We start from the raw sequence: 27,902 nt of genomic DNA, 5'->3' as shown, positions 1-27,902 counted from the left end.
TGCATTTGAACGTCAGCGGCCGTTTATGAGTTTACAAATCCCCGAAACAGTCGCAATGTGCATTACAAACCTTTTTATTGAGTTGCAGAAAGCAATTTACATTTGGATTTAAACAGACAGTAACACCTTCATGTTGACCACTTGCCATTGATGATGCTGAAAAATGTCAAAAATAATCAACGTTTCAATGAATACATTCCACTTCATCAAGGAGATTTGGGCCCGGTCTGCCTGAACGACAACTGCATGGGTGTAGAGGCGCAAAAAAACCAACTAAAATAGCGCAGCATTTTAACTGAAATTCCGTTAGACGTCCAAAGGACTGCCAGACCGACTGAAATTAACAAGGCAAAAAAAAAAAAAAAAAAGTGTCATAGTTGGGACTGGCCATTGTTGTTCCCCAAGTGCATTGATCGCATTTGCTAATTTTTCAGTAACTCCTCTTTCAAGCTTCTCTATAGCCAACGTAAACTACAATTGTTACTCTTCTTAAAGGGGACACATTACAGAAAAGTAACCTTTCAACTGCTTGTGGCCACCAATTAGGTATGAAATTAACCAATTCAATCTTTTACCTGTTCCTTTCTTTAAATGTATCTCTGAGCATACAGTTTAGACTTTTGAAAAATGGACTACTCAGTAGAGTACTTGCCATTGGGACTGCAGTAAAACAATTCAGCAAGACAAAAGATTGTGTATATCTTTTTTTTTTTTTTACATGGTCTGACAGCTAGGAACTGCTTGTCTTAAAAACCTACAATCTGCCTCCTTTAAAATGAAGCGCATCCAAACAAGCACATCTGATTGAACAGACAAACCAACCAAGTTCATAAAAGTGACGATCAGTACCCACAGGAAAGCAAAGACACTACTAACAAAAAAGTTTGCATTTTGGGGAAAAGCCTAAAATGATATTAAATCCTTCACAACATTTTTGTTTCCCTCCAATGTTTTTGGTCTGAATGGCAAAATTCAAAACATTTCCAAGGAGCCCTTCCACTTGTCTCTGAAAACAGAGATTGAAGGAGTCCGAAATTTCCACCAAGTGGACTTTTTTGCGAGTAGTGTATGTTGTATTTTACAGCAGTAGCAAGAGGGAAAGTGACGATGCAGATTTGTAGCCTGTGGCTACAAAAAAAAAATAAAAAATAAGACAACCAGTGTCTTCAAGTGTTCTCTAACCGGCTCTATACACAGCAGATTTACAAGAGTGGACCCAAATCTCCCAAATGACATGCAGCTGATGGCTTACAGTGGATCAGCGTTTTCAAGAGATGAAATGTAAGGCAGTGTGAGCGCCTGCGAAGAGTCTCACCCGCGATCCTTTCTGATTAACATGGGATCCGAGCACAGGTTCCTTTACAGTAAGTATGCACTTCCAGAGGACAAGCAGATATAAAGAAGAGGTGAAAAGGGTTCACCTGAGAGTGAAAAAGAAAAAAAAACACACAAAGCTTTCAAATGCACATGGTTAACAAAACGCAATATGTCATTCGTATGTTGGCAAGCAAAGAGCTATTTGGACATTCCTGCCTTGAGATTGTTGATTGCGTGATATCGATATAGTACACAGAGCAGTATGGAAAGAGTCAAAGTTTTGGGAAGAAGGTGGAAAGAAACAAACGACAAAATCATTCCTGGACACAAATTGTTGCAATCTCAAAGGAAGTACACATGGTCAAGTCAAACGGATTCCTCAGAACGCGACAAGAAAAGAAAGCAGGCCAGCCTGTGATCCGAACGCTGGGTCTCAGTAACTAAATAAATAATGAGAACAATATATATCTTATTTTCCCCACAATCAAAACGTGAAGCACGGTGAGAGCTGCAGCAACGGGTAGGATGGAAGACGATTCAACATTCAGTCCACCCGCCCGAATGAGGCGGACAGTATTGGTCCGCCATCGCACTCGCCAACCAAAACACACGTGCGCGCGCACACACGCACGCACACACACGGCAAATGTCCAGATGAAACCGATCGGGGTTCACCTGACAGGGATGACGAGCTGATGATTGATTGAGCTTGCAAAAGAAAAATAATTTGTCTCTCCTTCTTTTTGAGCAGTGATTTCCATGTCGTGAGAAATGATCCAATTTCACTCCATTGGTTCGAAATTGATGATCAAAATAATAAAAACATTTTAGCTCGTAAAAGACTTTTAGTGAGAACCGCAGTGGCCTTTAAAGATCAAAAGTGATTTTTGTTTTTATGTAATTGTTGTAACAGCAGTCATTAAAAAAAATGATTTCTAGCTTGTATTGACTCAGAAAACAACTGACAAATACGGAGGTCTTAAACTGTAAATTAAAAAAACAATGTTGTGCTATGAAATGACTTTTTAAAGACATGCTTTAGTGCGATAAAGGTTGGCAAACAACGCATATGAAAATGAACAAAACAAGGATTGGAGTAGACAACAAAAATACCGCATAAAACGTAAATCTTCATCACCACAGGATGTCAGATAAAGACTTCTGCTGAGAATTTAAGGGGCTTTAGATGCCGACATACCTGCCTGCGTGAAAATGGACACGAGGAGGCAAGGAGAGTGACGATGCAGCTCGATATACAGTCGTATGCAAAAGTTTGGGCACCCCTGATCATTTTCATGATTTTCCTTTATAAATCATTGGTTGGAGAGGGTGTAGAGCTGGTCCACTGTTCCACGGCCAGGACGGAAGCCACACTGCTCCTCCTGAATATATAGTATATTGAACTGAAATTGCTGATCCGATAAACCAATGATTGATCCAAGGAAAATCATAAAAATGATCAGGGGTGCCCAAACTTTTGCATACCACTAAAGTAAAAATCTTTTGCTATTTACACTGAGGAAAGTGAATACATTCAGGCAGCAAGGAGGAGAGTAGCGCCACCTCTCTCCTGTTCGAGGTACTTTTGGCACTGCTAATACTCGGCCCGTCCCTGCACCGTCTCCGCTTTTGTCCCGCCGGTCACGTCGTTGGTGTGATACCGGAGATTAAATGGGTAAACAGGAAGTGGGTGCAATCAGTCGTCCCCGCCCCTCCACGTGCTGTCGACGTCTTTGGTTCGGAAGGCACGCGTGTGCGCACGTCACCGCTTAACTTCTTTCTGAAAGTAATCTCCGTTGATATGAAATCGAATATCGTGTGGAGGCCACCTGGACACTCCAGGGTGGGTTTGCTCTTTCCCTGGCTTCCTGTGCAGTAGTCCAAAGGGAAGGAGACTAGAGGCCACTACGCTCAGATGCCACTGGTGAGGTCCGAGACAACATTGGCCTTCACTAACTTGCGCAGGAATTCTTTCTCCTTGGATATGTTGTGTGTCCACGACTGAGGGAATCAGAAAAACAGAGAAAAAAAAAAAGGTATTAACAGAAAATTGTGGATTTAAGGATTAAGCCCTCCGCAAGACAATGATGCTAATTGTTAGCCTGACTATTTTGTGTCGGATTAAGCTGGCAGACAAGTTACACGGTTGTTGTAAATACACTATTTGTTTGAAGATGACGTTGGCTACAACTTGGGAGTGGCGATAAACAGCTTCAAGCGACATTTCTGAAGAATTGCTCACTATCTACAAAAATGTTGTGACTTGAGTTTAGAGGTGCAACAAATCTGAAATATTAGTAAATTAGCAAAACGGATTCATAATTGATTGTTGTGCATTTTGTGTATTTGAAACAATGTTAAAGGAATGGAATTTCAAACTTTTTTTTTTCTTGTTAAATCCAATTAATCTATTCACTGACAAAATATTCAACAGACTAACAGATTGCTAAAATAACGGTCAATTGATTTCTGTGTTGGTCTCACTTGACAAAGTGGTCCTGGTTGAAAGACGTGTACGCTGATGGGAAACAGACTTTAACGCGTTTATCAACTTCATTATCTGGGTTCAGAAGAGCAAACAAGCGCAGGCAACAGCAGCAGTCAAGTGCGCCACACGGCCAACAATGAATGGCTGATGATGACAGCCTTGATGAAGATGATAATAAACGCAAACAGCTCACTGGGAGTTTAGAGGAAGGTTATCATCAAACGGCGCTCATGGTTTACCCACGTCAACACTCGCGCTGCTTTTCAGTGTAAACGGTAGAGGACGAGCTTGGAAGGTGATTCCGAGCGGCCGTGCGTTGAATGATGGCCAAAGTGTGGAGAATTTGGACACTCTTTATTCATTCATTCATTTTTCGACTTATTCCAAACATTGTCCGGAATTAACTCAAAATTGTAATCAACTAAGTATCAAAAATGGATCAGAAATTAAATGTTCTATTTTTTGCTGTTGCATTCAACAAACCGTTGCGACTGTCAGACAAGGCTTACCGAAATCAGTGATCGCTTTCATTCCACTTATCCGCAGGTTGTCACTTTATTAATACTCTTTACATTTCCTTCCGTCCTTTAGCACTCACCTCTTTGATAGCGGACATCTTGACAGCCTCGTAATAGTGAAGGGGCGCGTGGGGCGCGTTCATGTCATAGCCGAAACCGGCCACCGCCACCTCGTCACAGTTATGCAGCGCCATAGTTATGGCGACCGTGCCTAAAGTTGGAATGTTCTGTCGCAAAGACACACAAGCTCTGGATCAATTTCAGACCATTTTGAATTTTTGCGCAGTCCCACTTCTGTCTCCAGAGCGACTAACTAAACGTTGATGACTCAGTCATTAACCGTTACGTGTAAGACGTGACCCCCGTCTATGACTCGGTGATCTACGGGCTTGAACTGCGCTTCCTTATTGCCTCGGGCCGCCGCTGATCGAGGAAGGTGGGGGGGTTATAGATTGTATGTGTGTGTGTTTTGTTTAAAGAAGAAAGAGTGGAGGGGAGGCCCCATTTAAATCATTACTCTGATTTGCAGCCCTCGGGCAAGGTGGACCTGAACAAGCAGCTGGCCAACCCCCTACTGTGTGCTCTAATACAGATTAATTTACACACCGTGGTACAACCAATCAAGCTACTCATTCGTTTCCACATACATAAACATACAGTATGATGGTCAAAAGGAGAGATGGGGGCTGAAAGGCCGGAAAAACAAAACAGAACATAAAACCCTGGCGTTTTAGACGGCAATGCAATGATACCTTGAAATACAAATGCGCTAATCCAAATGAGCAGAAACACACTCTCACCAGATGCCCACATGTTGAACACATGTCGGGTTCACGAAGGGGTGTTTGGAGAGCCCCGGAGGACTGCGCCCGGGTGATGCTCACTTATAACATTGCCGCTTTACTTTCCAACAACGCACGCACGTAAGCATCTGATGCAGGGGTCAAACATATCAATCAAGAGCTGGGTCAGAGTCCAAAAGCAGAGATTGACTGCCTCAACGCGAGAGAATTGATTCCAATATGGGAATCTTGATTTTTCAAGAATCCCCCCTTTATACTCAATGTTTTTAATGGCCCCAAATTTTACCGAGTTGCTAGCAATGTTGTTATCAAATATGGAATTTGTTACTCACAGTTGATAAAAATGTTCATTTTGGCTAAAGTGATTACAATTGTAGTTTTTTGTTACACTCATTTCTTATTTGCGACAATTATGACCTTCAGGGACGCCAGGAAAAGGCAAAAAAAACATCACGCACACTACGAGCAAAATTTCAAATATTTGGACAAGTGACAAACATTTCTGGTTAGAATAAAAAAAAAAAATGCAGCTTGATTCATTCATGTGTATTCCCCCCCCACGCCATTTCTTTCCTTTCCCTTCAAAGATAACTTACAAGCCAGGTGGGAACATTTTGTGTTCCAACGACTGCCAAGTCTCAATCACTTGAAGAAGGTGGATACTTTGTCTCTTCCCTGTGATCCTAAACAAATTCCTGATTCGGTCCTTCCACAAAGATTAGGGAAATTATAAGCCAATTTCCAAGCCTAATGCTGGTAATTCTTGACTGCTGGCTCATCAGGAAGCTGCAAGTGTGTGCCTGCATTAGACTTACCCCTTTTCCCATTATGCCATTGTTAAAGGGCAGGCCGATGAACTGGAAGGCAGCCTCCTGGATGAAATAAGGGTTGAGGATTCTCATCTCGCTGGGATCACGAGGGACGTGCTGGGCCACAGACTTCCAAAAACCTTCTGTACCTCGCTGGTGAGCCAGGCGGAACAGAGAGAAAGAGAGAAAAAAAGACAGATGTCAAGTTAAAATCAGAACCGCGCCAACCTTTTCAAATATTATTTCATAAAAAAAAAAAGGTAAATAATTGGTTTTACAAATACAAGTTTGCCCCTGTCTTCATTTTTCATGGAAAACATATTAAAGCGCTTATATTTTTCTTTTTTAAAGAATTTTGTGGCTTTAAAATGAATTAACCACCCCCATGTATTTCAATGGGCATCACAGATTTTTGCTATTTGCAAGCCAGCCCAGACGCTATCTTCAACGAATAGTAAATTTATGTTTACAATAAAAACATTTTAACACACTCTTCCTTCTTCTCCTGCTGCACTGCTGTGCTGAATGTTTAAACCGAACTGACATCAAAGGTTGAATATGGCATTTCAAAGGAAGAGATTGAAATCACACCTTGACCTGAGGGCATTGCAGAGACCAAGAGTTTTTTTTTTTACATAAAGCAATCATCATTAGGCGTTTGGGAAGCCAGCTAGACAGACAGGCAGTGCAGAATAACTCAACTTAATGAAATGCGCTCGCTCTAGTCAATTATTTCGACCAAACAGCCCAGAACCCGCCAGAAAAAGTCATTAGCCCGTCTTGGACAATAGTTTCACGCCTCCAATGATAATTTCCTTCACCAATTACCCGTGTCAGACGATAAACAAAATGCCCAAACAACAAACCAGCGGTGCGTGATTGACTTGGCCAATAGTACGACTTCCTAAAAGGACTAAAGCCAGCCAGATCATAAGATGAAAATGGGAATCACCTGTTCAAATAGCACTCGCTGGGTTACCTTTGATATATCCATGCATGACTGTATGCTTGTCGTGCGTGTGTGTGTATGTGTGTGTTGGCAGAGGCAAACAAGTCTGCCGCATTCAAAAACAGTGGCGGCTCTTTTTTGAACTGAGGCCCAGCTCTGTGCTTTTGGCAAGCTGTAACAGGAACAAGAGCTCATCTCTCCTGTCAACACAGCTTGTGTTTGCCAGAAATCTATTTAGCAATGTGTGGATGTGTATACGTCTTGGTTACGCTCAATAAAGACAGTCAAACGTATTTTTCACACACAATACACAATTTCACTTTGCACAGGACTGACCCGACATGTACTGTACACATAGCAATGTGATGGGCGGTGATTTCTTTGATGACCTTCCCAAATGGTGCCCAAAATGTGGCCCGGGGGCCATTTAAGGCCTCCCGCTTGCTTAAATTAAGCCATCTAACGTTCTAGAAACTCAAGAGACTCACAACTACCCATTGCTGCTTCCACAACTACTACTTTCCTACACAGCTTTCGAGGCACTTCGAGACACCAGAGGCATTGCCGTCTTATTAAGAGTTCACTAAGCAATATTAAAAAGGTTAAATGCAAGTTGTGCATTGTGTGAGACTGAATAGAAGCAGCGAAGCCAATGGGAGTAGCAGTCAAAAAAAAAAAAAAAGCCTCGAGGGAACAGGATGTTGCCTCCACTTGGCTTGACTGCTTACCCGTGTGCGAGTGTGTTAGACAAGAAGAACACTGCAAAGCTGCGCCAGTGGCATTTGAACACACACGGCACAGGAAGTGTCTCAAGACCACTCAAACACATGCTCCAAAGATGGACAGAAAAATGTTGCCGACATCGGCGTGTTACCAAACTGCCATTGGAGAGGAAATGGCTTTTTCTCTTGTCCTGCAATTGCTTATAGTTAAAAGGGCCGAGGACATTCGTCAGGACGTGTAAATCTGCTTTTCAGTAAAACACCTGTTAAAACAAGCTCGGACTGGGACGGAAAACTCCAACACTCACTTTGGTGAACTCAATGTGAAATGTTCCACTTTCACTTGCTCTCAACCACAAAGTTGACTTTTTCTCCCACAGGAGAAATGTTCTTGATTAGGGAAATTTCTGCATCCAAAAAAAAACTATAAATAAAATATACAAAAGTATAAGCTAAACATTGTGGCGGTTTTAGTTGTAAAATCGGATTACACAACCTAACGCTTACGTTCAATGATACAATTAAGATGAATCAATGTGAGCCCAGAAAAAATACATTATAGGAGGGCTGCTATTAGGAGTCAATGAGGTGGAAAAGTAATGCAAACAATAAAGAATGCTCAAGGCACCACATTGAAGCCTTCATTTTCTAATGAATAATGAGGTCTCATAACGAAGGCAGCAACAGCAGCAACAGAAACAATTTTGGGATGGAAGAAAATCCGTCCGACTAATAAAGTGATTAATGCCCTCGATTAATCCGATTCAAATGGATTTGGCGTTATTCAACACAATAATAAGCTGTCGTATCCTCACATTTACGGTTGTATCTGCATATGCCTTTAAGGAGTGGCTGAGCGGCGATAGGGCTGGATGAAAAAAATATTAGGATTATTTGAATTGAGATTGAAATCATGATTACTAAAACAATCATTGATTTCAAAACATGATTTTAAAATAACCGGCTATCGTTTCAGCCGACGACGCTTGATCATGCATGCCTTCGTCTCGTAAATGTCGCCCAACCGTGTGGAAGTGCACCCTAATTGGTTTCAATACCTCTTTAATACCGTTCCAAGTTTCAGCCTCTTCACGTCAACTTAGAACGCAGGATTTACAAGCGTTCAGTTTATTAGTAAGGAAAATCACGGCCATAGAAATCATCACTAAAGAGTTGAATGCTTGGGATTAGTTGGAGATATTGTCAAAGGGCGAGGAGACCTCGTATAAGCCAGGAGAAGTGGGGGATCAAACGCGTGTTATGGGAATGAAGGCTAAAGTCCTAAAGTGGAAAATGGGCAGCATTTCACAATGGGAACTCTAGTCCTTTATAATTCCATTATAACATCTGCCATTCATACAAAATATCAAATAATTGTTATTTTCAAACTGTCTATACTGTGTACCACCTCAAGAGCTACTGAGCTCTCTAAGAATTATTTTAGTACATAGAGGAAAAAAAAAAAACATTCTCTGGGCCTGTCATTCAACACATACAGTACATTGAATCTTAATTCTTACAAGTAATGCATAGATAATCATTTGACGTCTGGAATAAGCTCATTTTATCCACAGCATGAAGATGTCTTTAATTCCCTGACAAGCGAGCATGGTATAATTTGAAATTGGGATGTTCTAAACCACCGTTTGAGGGTTTGGCCGGATGAAGTGACGGTAACCATGGTCCGTGGTTTACCGCGTTGGCCAACCACGGAAGCGGAGTGGATTGCGGAAGGTGGACAAAGTCGTTTCAAATCTAAAACAACACCTTCGAAGTACTAACAAACACAATGACAGCTTTTTGGTGATTGGTCGAGCTAGGCTCATGTGGTGCATGGTGATGGATAAGCACGATGTTGTCCACTAAGCAATGGGATAAAAACGGTAGGGCAAACTCAAGCTAGCTGTTTTAAATATGTCAATATTTTGGAAAGCTTGCAGGAATCTATTTTGAGCATTTGCACAGATCTCGAATCTTTAAAAAGGGGCGTACAGTGTTAAATGAGTTGTCTAAATATAAAATGACTGACACAAAAAAATGGGCATGAAAAAAATAATAACAATAAACGTTTTGAATGAAATAGGAGGGCATTGCATTTTGAGTTCATGCTTTGACAAAGACACATTTAATTTAAAAAGAAAGCCTGGTGAAGGAGTAATTCACATGTATTTATTTTATTCATTTATTTTTTTTATCTACAGTATGTCATGCGTGGGAGTGTGTTGGGGGGGGTTAGGGTTAGATAAAAGATTGTATCGTTGCCTTAGAAATTCTCATTTTGTTTAGTCATCCAAGAAGATATAGCACAGCCGAGGAAAGCTCAGTGGCCAGCGGCTAAATGAGACAATATAGGACCGCTGCGTGATGTTCCCCATCCTTAAAAAAAGGGAAGAACAAATGGGGCCTGCACTAGCTTTTATAAGCAGCGTAGAGATAGAAAAGGCCCCAAATATCCCCTCCAGCTGTTATTCTAAAGGTTTTGCAAAGCAGAATAAAAACTCCAAAGAATCGACTGTTGTAAAGCAGCCCAAAGTTACATGAAAGCTTTCTCTCCGGATGGCAAAATGAAAAGAGTCAAGAAAATGGGGAAACCCCGATGTGCACTTTTTTTTTTATTGCGACGTTGAGTCGCCATTCACCGGCGACTCAAATTTGGAGTCCAATAGGATGACCGAGAGAACTAGTTAAAGAACCCCAAAAAGCGCACGCCATTTTGTTCGACCTATGCATCACCGCTAGAAATGTGTGAATGAAAGCACGCAGTACACGTGCGCACACGAGCGTCTCCTCGTGTTTGTTTCCAATGTATTAGTGAGTGCTAGGTGTGAGTCAGATTACATAAAGCCAGGATAAAAGTCTTTTAACAAGACGACAATTCCTTTAAAACTACAGCTGAGACTAAAACCCCACTTTGAATCGTAAACGGATATTGTTGCCACTGCAACGAGTCTTGTTTTGGAAAAAGGTCCCAGAGGCTCACATTTTCTTGCTAAAACAGATATTAAGTGGGACAAAACATAATTGGGGATATGTTTTTGAGTTGATAGGGGGATTCTATAGATATATATTTTTTCTTTATGAATATTTTCTAAATAGGCTTCAATAATAATAATGTCCACTGAAGAGCCTTGAAATAGTCTCAGCTGTGGAGATACTTGGAATGTTCCTGACAGATTTTGAGCGACCATGAAAAAAGTAGGATAAAACTATTTAAAAAGTTATTTATCTTTTATCGTCCGAGATAAAGACACAATATGGTCAGTCAGACAGACCATCTGGAGTTTTTCCATAAATATCTCATACAACTGAACTATTTTGACAGAATTAAAATTGAGAACTCAGCTGTGAGTTGAGGGAAAAGAAAGGCCTGCAGGGTAGTCATTTTATTCTCCGTCTCTCTCTCTCAATTGAGCTTTTTTAAGAATTTAAACTATCTCCACCAGAGTTAACATTCATGATGTTCCGGTGAAGGAATGAACAGAATGTAGGTTAGGCTGCTATGTTTTGCTAGAAAGAGAACAGACACTCAAGCAACTCAAGCAGCATAATTCCCAGAGGTGCTACTATAACGCAGAAAAAGAAAAAGAAAAAAAAGCGCGCGTGAAACAACCCCAATGAAAAACTTTAGGGTCTTCAAAATGCATGAAATTCTCCCCCCAAAAAATTCTTACCAGTCTCTCCTTGAAGACCATCTGTCGAAGCCACTTGAAGTCCAATGGTTTGAAAGCAGAAAAAACAAAAAGGGAATCCTTTTCGTAGTGTTCCGGCTTTTGAATAGCTCCCTCTGGGTAGGTAATTCTCATTGTTGTTTTGGTCCCTACATCCTTGCCGTAACCGGCCACCGGCGCTTCGTTCAATCTGGAACATAAGGAAATCCCGCAATACGAGTTTGGAAGCCATCTGCCAATATTGCAATCATTTTGATGATCATCGCTAAAATGAGCAGTTAAAGATTCATGAACTTGAATCGTGCTCAAATAAAGCTTTTGGTAAATCACAGCAGCGTACTCACCTGACCACGACATCGTAGTCATCGATACGTGATCCCAGAGATTTGTTGGACAGGATACCTCCGTTGCCAACTATGATGCATTTTTTACAGCTTAGACTAAAATGTAGACGGCAAAGATTAGTGGGCAAGAATATATGAAAAGAAAACTTTATTTGTGGCATCCTGTTCGTACAATTTACCTGTCCAGTTCATCTCCTAGTCCAAAGTTTTTGGTGGTTGTCAAAATGCTGTCTATGATTCTCTCTGGGCGGGGGAAAAAATAAATACCACATATTATTTGGATGAGTGTTCTATAGTAAAACTCATTCACTGCCATTGACGGATATAAATGTCATTTTGTAAATGGGCTGGCAGTGAATGCGTTAACCGCCTCAATACAAACTCAACAAACTGCCACTTCTCAACAAACTTGGTGGTCTTGGAGCAAAGATCATCTGCCTCCATTTCTTCAATGAGCAGAGAAGGTGTGAACTTCAGAAATAGAGGTGACGGGGAGTTATTGATGGGGTTGAGGTTCTTATGAGGAAAACGACATGCAGGGTTCAGAAAGGTATGTGGGTGTATGTCAAAAGTCTCCATAAAAGCACTCAGGGAGGAATGCTGTTTTCAAACACGCGCGAGTTAAGTGGGCGATATTCAGCTCATCTCCCTGCATGGTGAGAACCCCTGTGATCGGCAGGGAGAGGAACGCCGATGTTTAGTCATAGCGCGCATTCCTGCCATGTTCGACAGTGTGTTGTGCAAGTGTCATGCTTTCAGCGTTAGACCTTCAATGTATTTATTACCTCGCCCGCTCACCATGTTTAGGCCCGTCATACTTGAAGTTCTTCCGTCCATAATATACGAGTTTAATTGATTCCGTGACTACGCTTGCAACTCAAAGCACTCTTATCTCAAATCATCTTTCCATATTGACATGAGAAGAAATGTTAAATGTTCAGTACAGATGATGTAAAGTTTTTTTTAATAAGGGAAATGGAACTTGATAATGATGTACTTTATCAAAACGTATAATATTGACATTAATTTAATGGACAATGTGCTGAAGGAGAGAATGACAGCTTTTCTGCAAGATGAAGAATTATCAATTATTCTATGCAGAGGATCAATACAATGCAAAAACAATATTTTTTATATCACACATTAAATCAAAACAGCCCTGTGAGTATTTTTAGGTCTACATTTGTTGTTCGCCTAAAAGATTACAACACCGCAACACTGATGCTTTTTGTTAGCCTCTCAAAAGCATTTTACATTGTTTGTTAACATTAAGCTTAACAGATTGCTGGGGCAAGCAGCGTTATGTGGTTGTTTTAAATACTTTAACTACTTTAAATACAATTCTTTGCTTTGTTTAGTTTGACAGTAAACAACTCGGAGCGGCAATAAACAGCATCAAGCTTCTTTTTGAAGAATTGTTTGCTCGCTGCTAAAAGGCTGCATGTTGGGAAATCTGTTGGCTTCCTTGTCAACATACAGCTTTTATATCATATATGCCAGATGTAATTTTGCCGCTCCCAACTAAAAAAAAAAAGGCCAGGGTAAAAATCTGGAAGAACAGATCCCTATAAAGGAATTAATATTAATATATATATTTTTTCTGTCAGATGTGCGTTTTTCCATATAATTGGGGAGCATACCAAAGCAAAAAGTTAAAGTGAGGGGGTGTTTCAGACATTACACAATCCCTTTCACTCTAATGATTAAACTGCTGCAGGGGAGAGAGAAAAGCACCAGGCCGTTGTTTGGATGTGGTGTCGAGGTCTGGCGTCAAGCATCACCCTGAGCAGCATAAACACACGCTTAAGGACCACACCTGGATCTAAGCAGGGCTCAGTGACAAATCTCACTTTCCAGAGGATGGCACCGTAGCTAGGCTAATTGTTGTAGGTAGAACACTGTGAACATTTCATAACACAGAAGTACGGAGTACGTGTTATGGCGCAGGCACAGACAAATTGTCGTAGGCCATAACACGACATTGGAATCGCAGAAATTTTTAACGGCAACAAAGAGGAAGAGTTTTGGAAGTATCAACCGCGTATAAACACAGACTACTTGCTGGAAATGCTGCAGCCTAAACATAATGAAACGTCAAGTGAGGAAAGAATGGCTTGTTCTTTTGTAGGATGCTGACAACAGATATATTACTAATGATTTTTTTAATATCCAGACATTAGTTATGTCACTCATTTGGGCTGTAGGGAGGTGGCTTATTCTAACTACATTTGGGGTGTATAGCTCAATAGCAGATCACATATCAGTATTTCAAAAAGCATTTTTACAAAAATATTATATTTTGTAGTTCTTCAATGCAAACGTGTGTTTGCCATTAGGCACTAAAAGTGAACTCAAATATTTTTGAGTGGATGAAAGTTATTTTGGTTATCAATATAAACTTTGCCAGATTTGAGTCAATCCAATTAACAGCAGCATGACGTAACGCCAGCGCTACCGTAACATCCGACTCGGACAGCCAAAAACAGCAAGCGAGTGAGCGAGCGCATTCCATCTGGCAGCAGCATCCCGACAGCCGTAACATTGCCGCACTTTTGGACAATTAATGAAATGCAGGTACTTCGTTATATAGGGAGTGTTTATTTGAACATGACATAAAGGGAGCATGCCCAGACGGTGCGTCAAAGCGCAAATAGGCAAGTGGAGGTCACAAGTGTTCTCATCCTTTAGTCAACCAAGAAGCATTCTATTCAAGATATGCTTAAGTTGTAACACATTGCCACGTGAGAAACACTAAAAAGGGAAACCTGACTGTTCCACGGGGAGAAGAAAACACAGCGCACAGTGAGGGCATGCGTCTGTGGATTACACAAAAACCCCGAAAGAACACAAAAACAACATTGTTGCAATGCTTCAAAGTACACAACCGAAAGCCTTTATAAAGTTTTATCCGATGATCCAATGTCATTGTAAGGTGGTTTTGTATCAGAAACCTTTCATGCATTTTAGTCACATAATCAGACACCAATCAGTGATGTCTAGATAGGCGGCCCATGAGGTCAACTCTACTTTTGATTTAAACTCAACGATAAAAATAAACAGCATCAACACTAAAGGGGTATGATATCATCATCATCATCGTCAGCGACCACAACAACATTAAGGAGTCCCAAAAGCAATGACTATATCTTACCTTGCGTTTTGAATCCAAAGGGAGGCAAGTAATTGCTGACTTTTGTGAGACGTTTGAAGTTTTGGTCTAGAAACATGGGCGCCGCTTTTGTGAACCTTTCGAGAGACAAGGGAGGAAAGAAAAGTGCAGGGGATGAGTTTGTTTGCTCAGATCAAGCTAAAAGTAACATTCTGTCTCGATCTTTTATTCCATCATGAACAAACCCAAACACACTCGTCCACCGTCGAAAGAGTGATAGCCCAACAAAAGCAAGCAAATAAGTGTCAAATAAAACAGAGCTTGAGGCCAATGTTTTTAATTAACTACATGACCTGTAAATTCCAGAATGGCTTCTCCCTTATCCTGCGTGTCCGTATTTGTCCCTCAATGACAAATTGATGCTGGGAAAATCAAAGGAAGCCATTTCCTGAGAGTCACACCCGAAATGAGAGCGCCGAGATACGAGTGGCCTTTTTTCTTTGGAGCTGCAGGATGGATGTGTGTGTTTATTTGACCTTCCGCTGGGGTGGGGAAACCAGGGAAGCAAACACTCAAATCTTTTCTAAACCATCCAGAAGTTGTCGAACTGACATTTACAAGTAATTTTGATGATTACTGGCTACTATTGCATTTTTATGTATTAGGCAACAATCCAACCACAGTTGAGTCATAAGTCATTGAAAATGAGTAAACGAACGGGGTACCTAAAAGTGATCTACAGTTGAATATATAACATATAAACAATATTAAGGACTGGAGATGGCCTTCAAAACAGGATTCAGAATCTAATAGCTTGTTGTGGGAACGACAGTACGTGACCGAAACATGGCAGAAATTAGGGGCAGGCTTCGTAACTTCAATTTGGTTTCTTTTCCACGCACCCTAATCTGTCTTTAGATGGCTTCATTATGCTCCGGCTTCAAAGCAAGCAAGCAAGCCTGAGAGGTCGATTAAGAGAGGACAAGCAGCAGCCCTCTCTTGACGTTTCCAGCCAATGCCATGTGAGAATTTGCTCATAGCAAAACAAATGGGGCGTTTGGTGAACCCATCAGACCTGTAAATAAAACAGAACCCGGCGCAAATCACTTATGCCATAGCAACAGTCTGTCACTGACAAGCAGAGACGAGGGGGCTGCTTGTTGTTAAAAAGCCAAGGCTCCCGAAAGAGCCACAGAGGCTACGACACATTGTCTTCATTTCCTTTGCAAAATCCATCTCTCGCTGGCAATATTTTCATAACCGTGCCACTTTGAGTTCAGTGGCAAGTCTTGAGTGAGACCTCCGGTACAAACTGAAAAAGCAGCCAGGTGGGGAAAATTAATTGCATTGTAAAAGGCCAGAGGATCAGAAGACAAACTTAAGAGGAAACAAAAGAAGATTAGAAGGCGAGGCCACGGACCTGCTGATTAAAGAATGTTTTTTTCCCCACCTATTTACACAATGCCCTGGAACATTTCGATTAATCTCAATTTAAGAAAAAAAAAATCATTATTTTTTACCTTTCAAACAATTCAGTAATCACCAAAACATGTTGATTTTTCCCTACACACAATTCTCCATGCAAATGTAGACAATGTGCAAGTTTGGACAAATGGAGCACATTGACCTACACGTAGACGTTGAATGTATTCGTAATCAATGAGCTCCCATTGGGGGGTTCTGCGTTGTACAGAACTTTGATGCGGCACGTGTGACGGATTCGAGGAAGTCATTACCAGAAAGGACATTGTTAATACAGCACTGCTTTGACAGTCTTGTTAAGCAAAACGATCATTTACCCACAGTATTTCATCTGAAGAAGCCATTTGCAATATTTGTGTGAGTAATTTATAAACCCAGACAAGCCATTCGATTTAATTTTTGTAACCTCAGTTACAAAGTCCGGTATTTCAATTTAACAGACAATACCATAACAGAGATCAGATCAATTTGGTGCGTTGGAAAATGTTCCATGCATTGGCATTAAGTCCCACGGGTCTGAAAATACGCCATTTATGAGCCTAGCGCCAAGAATCCTAATGGGACAATGTCCTATAGAATAAACTGCATGAAGCTCCCCATAAAAAAAAAAAAAAAAATCAAAGGAGCCAATGACATCACAGAAAGCTGTGGCGGTTTTTCTAGACTGTGCGGCACAAGGAGGCGGGTGATGAGTCATGGTACGACAGACAGGAAGTTGCTTGGTGTAGTTCACAGAGAAAGTCTGTGAAGATCCAGAATTTGATAGCAGAAAGATGGGGGACCTTGTATTCAAATGACAATGACTCTCTTGTGTCAAAGGGGGATGATGAGGACAACAGTCAAGTTTTGTGGTTGGGAACGAGATGATAGAACCGTGACTGAAACTAGGGAAGATTGTACAGGAATGTGGGGGTTTCTCTCTTTCTATTTCCAAACCCTTCAGGCACACTTGGTTGTGAATGGCATCAAACATGTTGGTGGTATTCAAAAAGAGTCATTTTCATTTTTTTTCCTCCCCCAACAATGACATTAAATTATAACTGCTTTTTTGACAGAGATTTTAATCAAGCTTCTTAGGTATCTGTAATAATTTGGTTTGGATAAAATATTTTTTTTTTCTGAATGAAAAAGGCAATTTCTTACTTTGGATAGATGCTTGTCATCTTGGCTGCTGCATATCCTGGCTTGCACACGCCTTCACTGAGATTGCCGTACTTGTACGCCAACTCTGGTGGCCTGGAAATAATAATTAAAAAAGCAGAAGCACAGATTCATCAGTTCTACAGTCATCAAGGAATATTAATTACAGTGACACGTGCAACCCTCCAAACCAAACTTGTCAAACAATCCACTTGAGTGATCCTTAAGAAGTTGAAGAATTCCCCAACAGGTCAACATGTCAAACGTGTGGGCAAGACAAACCAGAGAGGCCTTGTACAAATAATCATGGCGGCGGTGCTTAAAGCTAAAATCGGCAGATTAGCAACGGAATCATAAATTACGATGTATTCTGTGAGTCTAGTTCAAATAAACAGGGAGAAGACGGAAGGGGTCGACATGCCACGCTTTGGCAGAGGCAAATCCTCGGCTATCGGTTGGGATGTCTTGGTGACTCATATTAGCCCCTCATTAAATAAAGACATGATACATAGGATTGTTTAAAAACATTTTTTAAAAAACAATTTTTTTTGATTAGGAAAACAAAAACATGTGTACTCACAATTTTGTGTCTAACTGCAGCAAAAAGCCCTGCTTGTCATACACTGGAAGAGAAAGACAAAAAATAGATAGAAAATCATCTTTGATTAGCGTGGAACAGATTGGCATGGGGTAAAATATTGAGTTCATTACCACTGGTTCATCTGTGATGGTATATATTGTCTACCAGCACTTGTAGACAAACTTTGATTTTTTTACACAAAAGCGGCGGATTTAAGGGATTGAGACAAACAAACAAGCAAGGTTAGGGAGAAGCCAGCCAAAACAGTCTGCTGAGTCTAAAAATAAAGTGAGAAGGACAAAAAAAGTTAGCAATCACCTATGGACAACCGAAGCGGCGGCCAATAGGTGCCTGCTTATGATGTTGAGGGCAAAGCCGTTAAGGAGACGGAGAAACAGAAAAGACGTACCATAAATACATGGGTGTGCCATAAAATGTAGTCACATTTTCAATGACTGAAGTCATATTTGGAAAATGCAACCAAATGATTCCATTTCAAGCTGATTTCTATTTTGCTCTTATTTCCAACTCAAGAGATGGTCAATTCATGACTTTGTACTTCTAATGCATTTATTAACTCCCAGTAAAATTTTAGGATGAATTCCATTTGTTCAAAGTTTCAAGTGTGTGTACATTTTTCGGGACACCCTTTATTTATGATGTGATGAGAATGTATACGTTAACTACAGAGGCATGGTCTAAAGCCCGCCGTACACCGAGGCACACAGCCAAAACCAACTAGCGAATCTCTGCAACAGAGATTCCTCACGCTTCGCTTTTTATTCACGGTTACATAACTTAATGGGATTTAAGTCAAGGTCTGTTGTGTTGCTTGGTATGCGGCGGGCCTGGCATGACCGCAATGTATCCCACCGGGCATTGTCCAATTTCTTATGACACTGTTTTGTGCCAGAAATGTTGTTCAACAAAACAATTAGTTTCTATGAGTATCAACTCCAACAAAACTGTTAGTCTTGAAACGTCATCAAGATTATTATCATTTCAAATACTGATTCAAACAAGTGCAATGTGTTTTGCATTAAAAAAAAAATTTTTAAATGGTGACTGGTGACAGCCAACTAAAACCAAAGCATCCCCAGGTTCCCACAGTGGGATACAACTAATATGCAATCATATCACATGATCTAATATAACTTTCTCTTGACCCCTACAGTTCTACAGGATACATTAATAAGATAAGCATTAGTGAGGAGTAGAAAGAGCAGAGCATTACGGCTGTGGATGTGGAGCTCGTCTTCAGAGAAGCTGAAGGAGAAAGATAAAGACAAGCAAAAAGCCAATGCGAGACAGCTTATTAGGGACGGATCCAAGCACGCCCTGGAGGATGACCAAAGCAACCGGGGTGGACAAGGGGAAATGTACGCACAGGGTCAAGTCCCCAGACCTTAATTACATTGTGAAATTTAAAGCCATAAAGTTGTAGAAATAAAGTCTAATTGAGATCCAATACACTCAATTCAGTCGTATAATTAACTCCATTTTACAGTTTTGTACCTAGGCCAGCAGAGGGCAGTGTTTCATTACAATGCAACTTCCCGGGGACAGGACGTCACAGCACACGCTGTACAATACATTTCACTATTTGGATCCAATTTCATTTTATGACACTTGAAAAAAGGTTAAACTTATCATGTCGATATTCTGAAACTATTTTTTTTATCTGTGATGAACATTTCAGTGGTGTTTATTACTATGGAGAGGTTTGTCTCTCATGCCACTGAAATTTTCAAGGAAGGGTCTTCTATTGTTTTTTGATCGGGGGAGAAGAAGGATGGGCAAAAGGTTCACTTGGTGGCGCTGCGGATGTACCTGAGCCTACTATTCGTCCCTCGGAGCTATCCGTTTCCAGCTCTGAAACACAAAAGGGTTAGTTAGCGGCATTTGAGGCCAATCTTTGTCAGCGGCATTTCACGTGAAAATAAAGCAAAGGGAACCAAACGAGCGCACAGGAAGGAGAAAGATGGATTAGTAGATTTATTCCCAAGAGGCTGAATTGTCAACACCCTATGATTTAAGCAAAGTCAGATGAAATGGGAACTGCATTAAATCCCAAAGGCACGCTGGGTGTGCTTAGGATATTATTGCAGCTTTGTGTTGAACAACTCGTGAAGATGAAATGAACACAACCACTTTGGGTGAGGAAGTGAAAGGTAGATGAAAGTGAAAGGCAAAGCTTTAGTTGGTCAGTTAGCAGTGATTTATATCCCGTGAAAATCAACAACCGCCACCGAGCGAGCAGCCCACAGGTTGACAGTCACCCGGTTGAAATAGGCGGGCCAGGGCCCCACTACCTGGAATTCCATTCACTTCATTGCCCCTAGAGAGGACTACGGCTGTCACTTCAGCAACAAGCTCTGAAAACAAAAGGGGGTTAAGATACTGAAAAATCAGCCATGTGAGAAACAATTGCCGTACACGTTTTTACACACGGAGACACAAAATGAGGACAAGTCCTGGAGAAATCCAAGTTTGGTTTTATGCCCAGGCTAAATTACAACTGGTTCCTAAGCAAAGCCATCAAGCCTACTGGACCTTGCGAACACTAAAAATGACCAAAGAAAAGTAATTTGAATTCAAAGGAACTGGAGAAATCTTTGCACGCACGATTGCAACTATTCGACTTTACAGTACTTTTTGCACAACTTGCTTTTTCTCAAGAGAGAAGACGCAGAACAACTCTGAACAATTGAGCAACAGTACTTTGTCATTGCGAGGTTTCATACAGGATGTTTTCGAGTAACCGCTGTCACACACTGTCGTGAGCAGGTTGCAACAGAGACAAAGAGAGAATGGAAGAGTTGCAAAAATGTCCAAAAATGGAGGTCCTTCGAAATTCATTGGTCCATTCATGGATCAAGCACCTGAACACGTGAATTCAAAGAGACGGTCAAATCAAGTTCACCTGGAAAGGTCATAGTGCAATTTTTGTTTCATCCTCACCCAAAAGCCGAATATCACTAAATTTTTGTGAGTAGTATAAATATACACACACAGTTGTATACGATATATTTCACATACTAACAACACCAGATGGGGATCGACTCAAAACACACAAAGTTTGAAAGGTGATCATGTAAATAATGGCTTTGACAGTCGATAGTAGACTTCTTGCACCTCAACTCAAATTTCCATTGAAGCACAGTGTGGTGGGAACCAAGACAGACAGACAGACAGAGAGAATTTGTGGTTGGACAAGTGATCACACACTCATAACGGGGATGGGGCTGTTCAGACCAACCACCTTTAAATGAGAGTCAGTCACTTGACACCACTTTAAAGTATGACGGACTAAAATTTAATAAACTCCAGATGTTCCAGTAGGCTTTTCCTAATTTTTTTTGCCTTTGAGCACAAGTTTTTGTTCTGGCTATTTTGAACTGTTCACCATTCTTTCGAGTTTTTCTAAAGAAGAAAAAGAGCAGCATAACGTGCTTTACTGCAGGTAGAGTATGGTTTTTTTTCGGGGGGGGGGGGGGCATATTTCAAAATCTGTCACATCCATTTACAGTCCATGAATTTTAAAATTCTGGTTTCATGTAATACAGTGTTTTTATTAGGCAGTAGCCTTGAATAACCTTGGGGCACAAGTAAAAAGTAAACTGCTGATATGATTGCAAACATTCCCATTGTGGGAATAACAGAAGTTATCTTAACGATAGGGACTATTGGGGAATTAAAACACTTTATGGCTCATTAATGAGCGAATTTAAACATCTAAAGGCAAGCCTGTGTCTGTGTGAATTCAGATACAGTTGCTTGACAAGGAAAATATGACTTGGCCCAAAAACCATAGCTGTGGTGACCATCTGGAAGATCTGCGTAAAGCAGCTGGTTGAGTACATCTTTATTATTGCCGACTATGTCTATAAGGTCAACATTACTGCAAACGTATCCGTATGGATTACAAATCAAATGGGTTTCCATAGCCCCCAGCCAGATAATATATGACAGTACATGATAGCATTCCGATGAACGGGGACATAATTCTCTAGCAGTCTAGAAAGCAAAAATCCAGCGTCACCATCATGGTAAGTCAAGTGCCATACACTTAAGTCTGCGTCGATTCTCAATCATCAAGTCAGCTAGGTTGAATTAAGGCAAATTTGTTAAATGTGTCGTTTGTTTTTATTTTTCCTACCTTCAGAAGACAGTCAAGAATGACTCGTGAAATTATGCTATTAGGCTAAAGAAATTATTGTTAATAAATAGAAATGTACAATTAGAAAATTACCAATAGCAATTGGTTCAGCAAAATGCACCACTGAATCACTTCCGCAGAGGCGTGAATCGTCTTTGTCATTCTAAACAAAAATCCACCTGCATTTGTCCCCGCTTATGTTTCTACCTCAAACCGGGCACAGTGGTGTCAAGTAAAGCAGTTAAACCGGCAAACATTCCTCATTAATCCGAAAACTAATCCAAAAGAGTTCAGCAAGCTCTGAAAAATACTGCTCTGTGGAAAAATATTCAAAGCCAATAAGAAGACATAAAGAGCAGAATAGACCAGAGAGGAAGGAAAAAAAAAAGATTGCAGTCACCAAAACAATATTAGGCAGTTCAAGAGAAATCTTGGTTCGCCCTCTGCTGGTGAATATCAGCAGTTTCAGAAAAGCTCCTACACAGATAAACCTGAGTAGACTTGACGAGGCTTTATGAGTAACAAAATCTCTTTTCAAAACAACAATTTCATTGACACAACAACACTATACAGGTGAGTAAAACACAGACCTGTAGAAAGCCTCCATAAAGCGGAAGTTTCTGAAATGGCGACGGTATTGTTTGAAGCCGCTTTTTAAAAACAGCAGCAAATTCATTCATGAATGGCAGAACACAAAAGCAATTGTTGCGCGTGTGCCGCTCAACCACACAGTATTAGGCTGTTTACCTATGCAAATGTCTAATCTTTAGCAAATTACACAATGATATCAAACACGAGCCCCTCATGCATCAATAGCGGTCAGAATAATTCAACGCTAATTTATAGGGATCAACAAAGACAAATTACTGCCATAAAAAAAATCTCAACCTGTACTATATTTACTCATGTTCCAAGTCTTTGAATAAAACGCAGGAAAAAAAAAAGTTGAGCTTGAAATATTGAATTTGAGTTTCAATATATATATATATATGATATTACAAAAATAATTTTGAAGCATAACCTAAAATGCCCATTTAGCTATAAATTCAATTAATCTGTGAAAGGGACACATTTTGTATTTTCAAAGAAAAAATTGGTTGTTTGAGAACTGAAAATAAATTCAAAAGCTGCCATTCGAGCGCAACGTCTTTGGGTGAATTTTGTGTTTGTAACATTCCAACAAGAGACAAGCCAACAAAACATGCACAAGGAACTTGTCTCAAATATTCCTTGCCACATCCACTGCACTGGGGAAATAACACACCAAAGAGTCGAAACACACAAAAACAGTAATGGGCCGATTACGTAATAAAATATGAAACCAGACGAACAGATGATGACGAGCAATCAACACAAAGAGGAAAATAGAAATGTAAAAAAGTAAAACAGAGGGAAAATGTTTCAAAGATTTAGTGGCAATAAAGTAAGACGAGGCTTGCGACTTACGTGGCTTCTGGCCCCATACGTTCAGATGTAACTTTCCCGATGAGTAGTAAATAAAGCCCAGTACCAGCATGGGGCACAGGACGAACAGCAGCTTGTGTGTGGGCTTCATGGTCTTCAGTCATTCACATGGCACTATCCAGGTCATCACCTGCATAACGACAGCAAATTAAAAATAATAATAATAATAAAAAAAAGAACAGTTAACCACATCCTCCAAATAAAACAGGATTCATTTTTGGGAATAAATAAGAGCTGTCATATTGCCTTCACATCAACTGGCGCAGTATGAATTAAATTTAATAAATCTTAGCCAAGCCTGCACCATTAAGTGTTTTTCCTTTTCAGTCTAACTGAAGTTAGCCTGATATCAGTCTTGACCATGTTAGTGTTATCTTGGGAGGAGATTTCCATATAATCTCAAACAGAGGGCTTCAACTGCTGACTAGTTGTAGATTAGAAGTCAAATACAAAGGTTATTTTAAAAGGGAAAGACAACCCAAGGTGTCAAAACGTACAGTTTAATCTAAAATTTGCATTTTGGCCAGTCTAGTATTGAAAATGGCTCGCTCGCTTGGTCGATGCAATAAACGTGACATTTTTGGGAGGCTCCTGTAAAGTGATCATTTTTGATCCTCTACTCATTTGTCAATAAAAATATCCACTAAAACTTCTCAAACTTGAAGAAACGTTGCAGCTGCGAGCTAAACAAACATAACGGAACTTTGACATCCCAGCCATACACGTCAGCCTCGCTGGAGACGCTGCGTACATACGACGGCGATCGTAAAATACTACATTTGCGGTTTTCATACTCCTAACATGCAACAAAAACGGGCAAGTGATGCACGCGAGTTTTGCTTTATTCATGGATGTCAGGGAGCTTCTCAACGAGTGAAAATGTTCAAACGTTAGCTTGTCTATGCTAACAGAGCCCCCCTCATTTAGCCTCCGTCTAGTCAGTCACCAGGCCTGCGTAACAACAAGGCACTGGTCGGCTAAATGTGGCTGCCGGATCGTTCGGTTCTTTGATGCAAAGGTATACGTCAGGAATATAATTACGCGCAGTATTGTGCATATTGGAAAGACCCCCCCCCTCACCCCCCCACCCACAAAACCAGAATTTCCTCATTAGTGTCGCGTAGAAAGAAGGCACGGTTGCCCATAGTCAAAATAAAAAGAAAGGAAAATAAGAGAGAGAGAGAAGGGGGGTTACCTTATCTCCTGTCCTCACAGTCTCTTGCTTCAACCCCAATCCTAATTGCTGTAATGGATGGGATGATAGAAGGAGCGTGTTCTTGCTCGCCTCCAGGCCATGACGCTGAAACCCGAGAAAAGTAACCCGAGGGCACCGGACGCACAAGAAGAGAAAGAGTGCCTGCTTCCACCGTTCTCGCATGCATGCAACAAGACGTCAAATGGTGGAGGAGCGCTGGGGGGAAGAAGCAGGTCCTCCACCCCGGGTAGCGGTAAAACTACTGTCACCGTTGGTCACATGAGGCGTCTCCGACGGTAAATTAGGGGTTACCTCCTCCTCCTCTTCTCCTCCTCCTATTTCTTCTCCCAACCCCTTCCTTTCGTTCTTCTCCTCCTCCGCCAATGAATGCGCCTCTTCATACGAGGAGGGGGGCTCACACGGTGCGACCCTCTGCGAGTCAGCTGCCCCTCTTGATGCTCGCATTGAGGGGGTATTAAAGGGCTAGAGACATCCCTTTTTTTTTTTCAATTAGAACGGAATTTGATAGAATGTATAAAGTGAACACATTTGCCGCATTGGAAATTAAAAATGGACACCGATTACTAAGAATAAAGCTGAAATGAAATGCCAGTTTATCGATCGGGTCCCGCACGAAGCCAAACCGGCGGCGCCATTACTGTGACGTCACAAGTTGTACATCTGGATGTCAACAAACCCAAACAACATGGCAGATGATAGCGACAGCTCCGTTGCTAGCGGCAATATTAGCATCATTTTATCCGATTCAGAAACCTCTTTTGACGCAGAATATGATGAATCTAGCAGTTCACTTGGGCTGAGCTGAGCACATTTTCTGAATTGTGTCCCTCCCGTCACTCTGGTTAGGTTGGCATAGTAAAAGGTGAACACGAGCACACAGCAGGAACGCACTGTCCGGTTCGTGGATCCTATCAGGCGAACTCAACCCATCTTGTCGTCCCGCGAATGAACGTACGCCAGGATAATGGAAGGCACGGCTAGGCGAGCTGGGTTGGCCGCAAACCTGGCCCGACGTCTCCGCGCTGGCCCCTCTTCTCTTTTTGTTTACATTCACTGAAGCTAAACGCGTACAACTTGATACGTCATGAGACGTCACTTCCGGCTGGCGGCTCGGTGCAGTCAAACTCGTCTGTGCGGCAAATTTAAATGATATTTTTCAGAGCAACAGCTTCCTTTTCGTTGTTTCGAGCGTCAATTTATATTTATAAGCCCATAAGCTAACTAAAACCGATTTAACGGTGTCTCCAGCCCTTTAAAACCTATAATGGAGAGTTTGTTTGATGATTATTTTTTGGTTTGGAACACGTACAGGTGAGATCATAATTTCAAATTGAATGGCATTCAACTGATAAATTTGTTTACGTTTGTAAACGTGTATTCGTGTGTGTATTTTTGTGTACGTATATACTTTACAAACAAAGAATAAAAAAACCGTTTTTGTCTTCACCAGTGTGATCATTGCTCTTGCTTGCTTCCTTTGGTGGACGAATAAAATCGTTCTCGCTCCCTCTCCCTATCACATCCTTCATATCTTTTCGTCTATAAATCTTAGTCGAGCAATAGATGATCCATTTCTCTATATCAGGGGTCACCAACACGTTGCCCGCGGGCACCAGGTCGCCCGTGAGGACCGCATGAGTCGCCCGCAGGACTGTTCTAAAATTAGCTCAAATAGCGGCACTTGTCGGTGAGCTGCATCTATTTATTTTACAGTCAAATATATATATATATATATATATATATATATATATATATATATATATATATATATATATATATATATATATATATATATATATATATATATAGATATATATATAGATATATATATATCCATCCATCCATCCATGCATCATGGTGAAGTACTGTGTTACTTGCCCACCTCACTCTAGGATAAGACACTAAGAAAGATAAGAACATCAATATTCAGATCTACTTTTGGTCAGGATTTGGCTGCGTATAATATTAGCTGATTGTTTGCAGCATCATGTGAGAAGAGGATTCAGATGCTTGAGTCAGCTGCCTCTTTGAATATTTTCCCAGAAGTGGGCGGTGTACAGCTACAATGAGGACCTGAAGCTCTGCTGTTCATGCGCAGCCTCTGTGGTCTGTTATTGTAGTCAAGGTGAGGAGCATGTGCAGCAACAGCAGAGCAGAAGCAGGCCGTGACAAGATGTGGACATTGGCGTTCAATGTGGCCGGATGGTGCAAGGCGTGGTGGCCTCCATGTGCCATATGACTTAAAAGGCAAAAATATTTTGGGGGAAGGTTTTAGGTGGTGGAGAATAATGATACATTAATGATCATTTTCAGAACAGGAATAAACTCTTGCATCATCTCTTGTTAAATTGGCTGCTACAAGTTTTTCTCTGACCAACCAATCAGAGGAAGGAAAAATGATGACATCATCAAGGGCCACCAATTCGCTATTATAGTAATGTATCTGCCAGCACTACTGATTCTGCTGATTCTGAAGGCCATGAGCAGATTTCATTAACATGGAATAAGCCAGAGGTGAAATTTGATTGGAAAGTCAATCATAATATCGTGGAAGAAAAAAAGTAAAAGAAAAAAATCGAATTGCGATTGAATGTAGGTCAATTTTTCTGTTCATGTTTAGGCCAACAGAGAAGACCTCATTGACCCTGAACGCCCGCGACTGATATTAACAGGAAAGGACAACCACCACACTATCAAACATCTCACACCAAGATGCCAAATAAACACGTGACACTTTTGTCCTCTGGGTCTTTTACAGTATTGTTCCGCAGATTCCTACACAGACGCAAATCCATTCCGCTATTCCTCACACCTCCTCGAATTACACAGCTAACATGGTTTTCCTCAATTTCATTCAAATCAATGTCATCAGCCCTTGCAAGCTACGTTCAAAGTTTCCAGGCAGAGGACCGAGTTACACGAGCGCACTTTTGCCATGCAGTGTGTGTGGCAGGGTAGCAAGCTGATCTATAAATATTCAATCAAGCAGGAAACACAATCTGCTCTGCCACTGTTCTCCCTTTGGGGCTCAGTCCATCAACTCAAGCCGGCAGAAGAAACAGCACATGCAAAGTGAATGAAAAGTGATGTCTGTATTTTTTACTGTGTCAAAATAAACTTGTTACTTCTCTCAA

General features: G+C 40.9%; 1 protein-coding gene and 1 long non-coding RNA gene across 5 annotated transcripts; one reads left to right on the top strand and one right to left on the bottom strand.

Annotated features, from left to right (window-relative positions):
- Window positions 1-58: 58 nt before the first annotated feature.
- On the bottom strand, window positions 59-25,394 carry st3gal3b (ST3 beta-galactoside alpha-2,3-sialyltransferase 3b). Of its 4 annotated transcripts, XR_015862857.1 has the most exons (14): window positions 24,748-25,394; window positions 23,535-23,682; window positions 20,242-20,304; window positions 19,760-19,801; window positions 17,930-17,972; window positions 17,353-17,445; window positions 14,770-14,864; window positions 11,798-11,861; window positions 11,619-11,714; window positions 11,278-11,464; window positions 5,942-6,088; window positions 5,723-5,832; window positions 4,404-4,550; window positions 59-3,318 (listed from the first exon to the last, which is right to left on the bottom strand). XR_015862857.1 is itself a non-coding variant. In XM_088397476.1 (13 exons), exons 2-13 carry the CDS (start codon window positions 23,641-23,643, stop codon window positions 3,229-3,231), a joined length of 1,176 nt encoding a protein of 391 aa, XP_088253602.1. In that variant the 5' UTR covers window positions 23,644-23,682; window positions 24,748-25,363; the 3' UTR covers window positions 59-3,228. The 4 variants fall into 4 exon arrangements, 3 of the variants coding, with proteins under 3 accessions (XP_088253602.1, XP_088253603.1, XP_088253604.1); XM_088397476.1 differs by lacking the exon at window positions 5,723-5,832 and having other exon boundaries at window positions 24,748-25,363; XM_088397477.1 differs by lacking the exons at window positions 5,723-5,832; window positions 20,242-20,304 and having other exon boundaries at window positions 24,748-25,367.
- LOC148387781 (uncharacterized) lies at window positions 23,465-27,902 on the top strand. Its single transcript, XR_015862858.1, has 3 exons — window positions 23,465-26,455; window positions 26,752-26,893; window positions 27,389-27,902. It is a non-coding gene; the product is annotated as an uncharacterized LOC148387781 (long non-coding RNA).

Source organism: Syngnathus floridae, chromosome 14, assembly GCF_059516105.1.
Source record: "Syngnathus floridae isolate MCC-2025c chromosome 14, RoL_Sflo_1.0, whole genome shotgun sequence".
Taxonomy (NCBI): domain Eukaryota; kingdom Metazoa; phylum Chordata; class Actinopteri; order Syngnathiformes; family Syngnathidae; genus Syngnathus; species Syngnathus floridae.
This window is presented reverse-complemented; position numbering and strand designations above follow the sequence as displayed.

Bases quoted from the DNA above. Each gene is read 5' to 3' on its own strand.
- st3gal3b (XM_088397476.1), bottom strand. From the start codon at position 23,643: ATGAAGCCCACACACAAGCTGCTGTTCGTCCTGTGCCCCATGCTGGTA. The intron at 17,973-19,759 runs GTACATCCGCAG...TTTCTCTTCCAG, and splicing joins GGGACGAATAGTAGGCTCAG to TGTATGACAAGCAGGGCTTT. The intron at 11,862-14,769 runs GTAAGATATAGT...TCCCCCGCCCAG, and splicing joins CTTTGGATTCAAAACGCAAG to AGAGAATCATAGACAGCATT.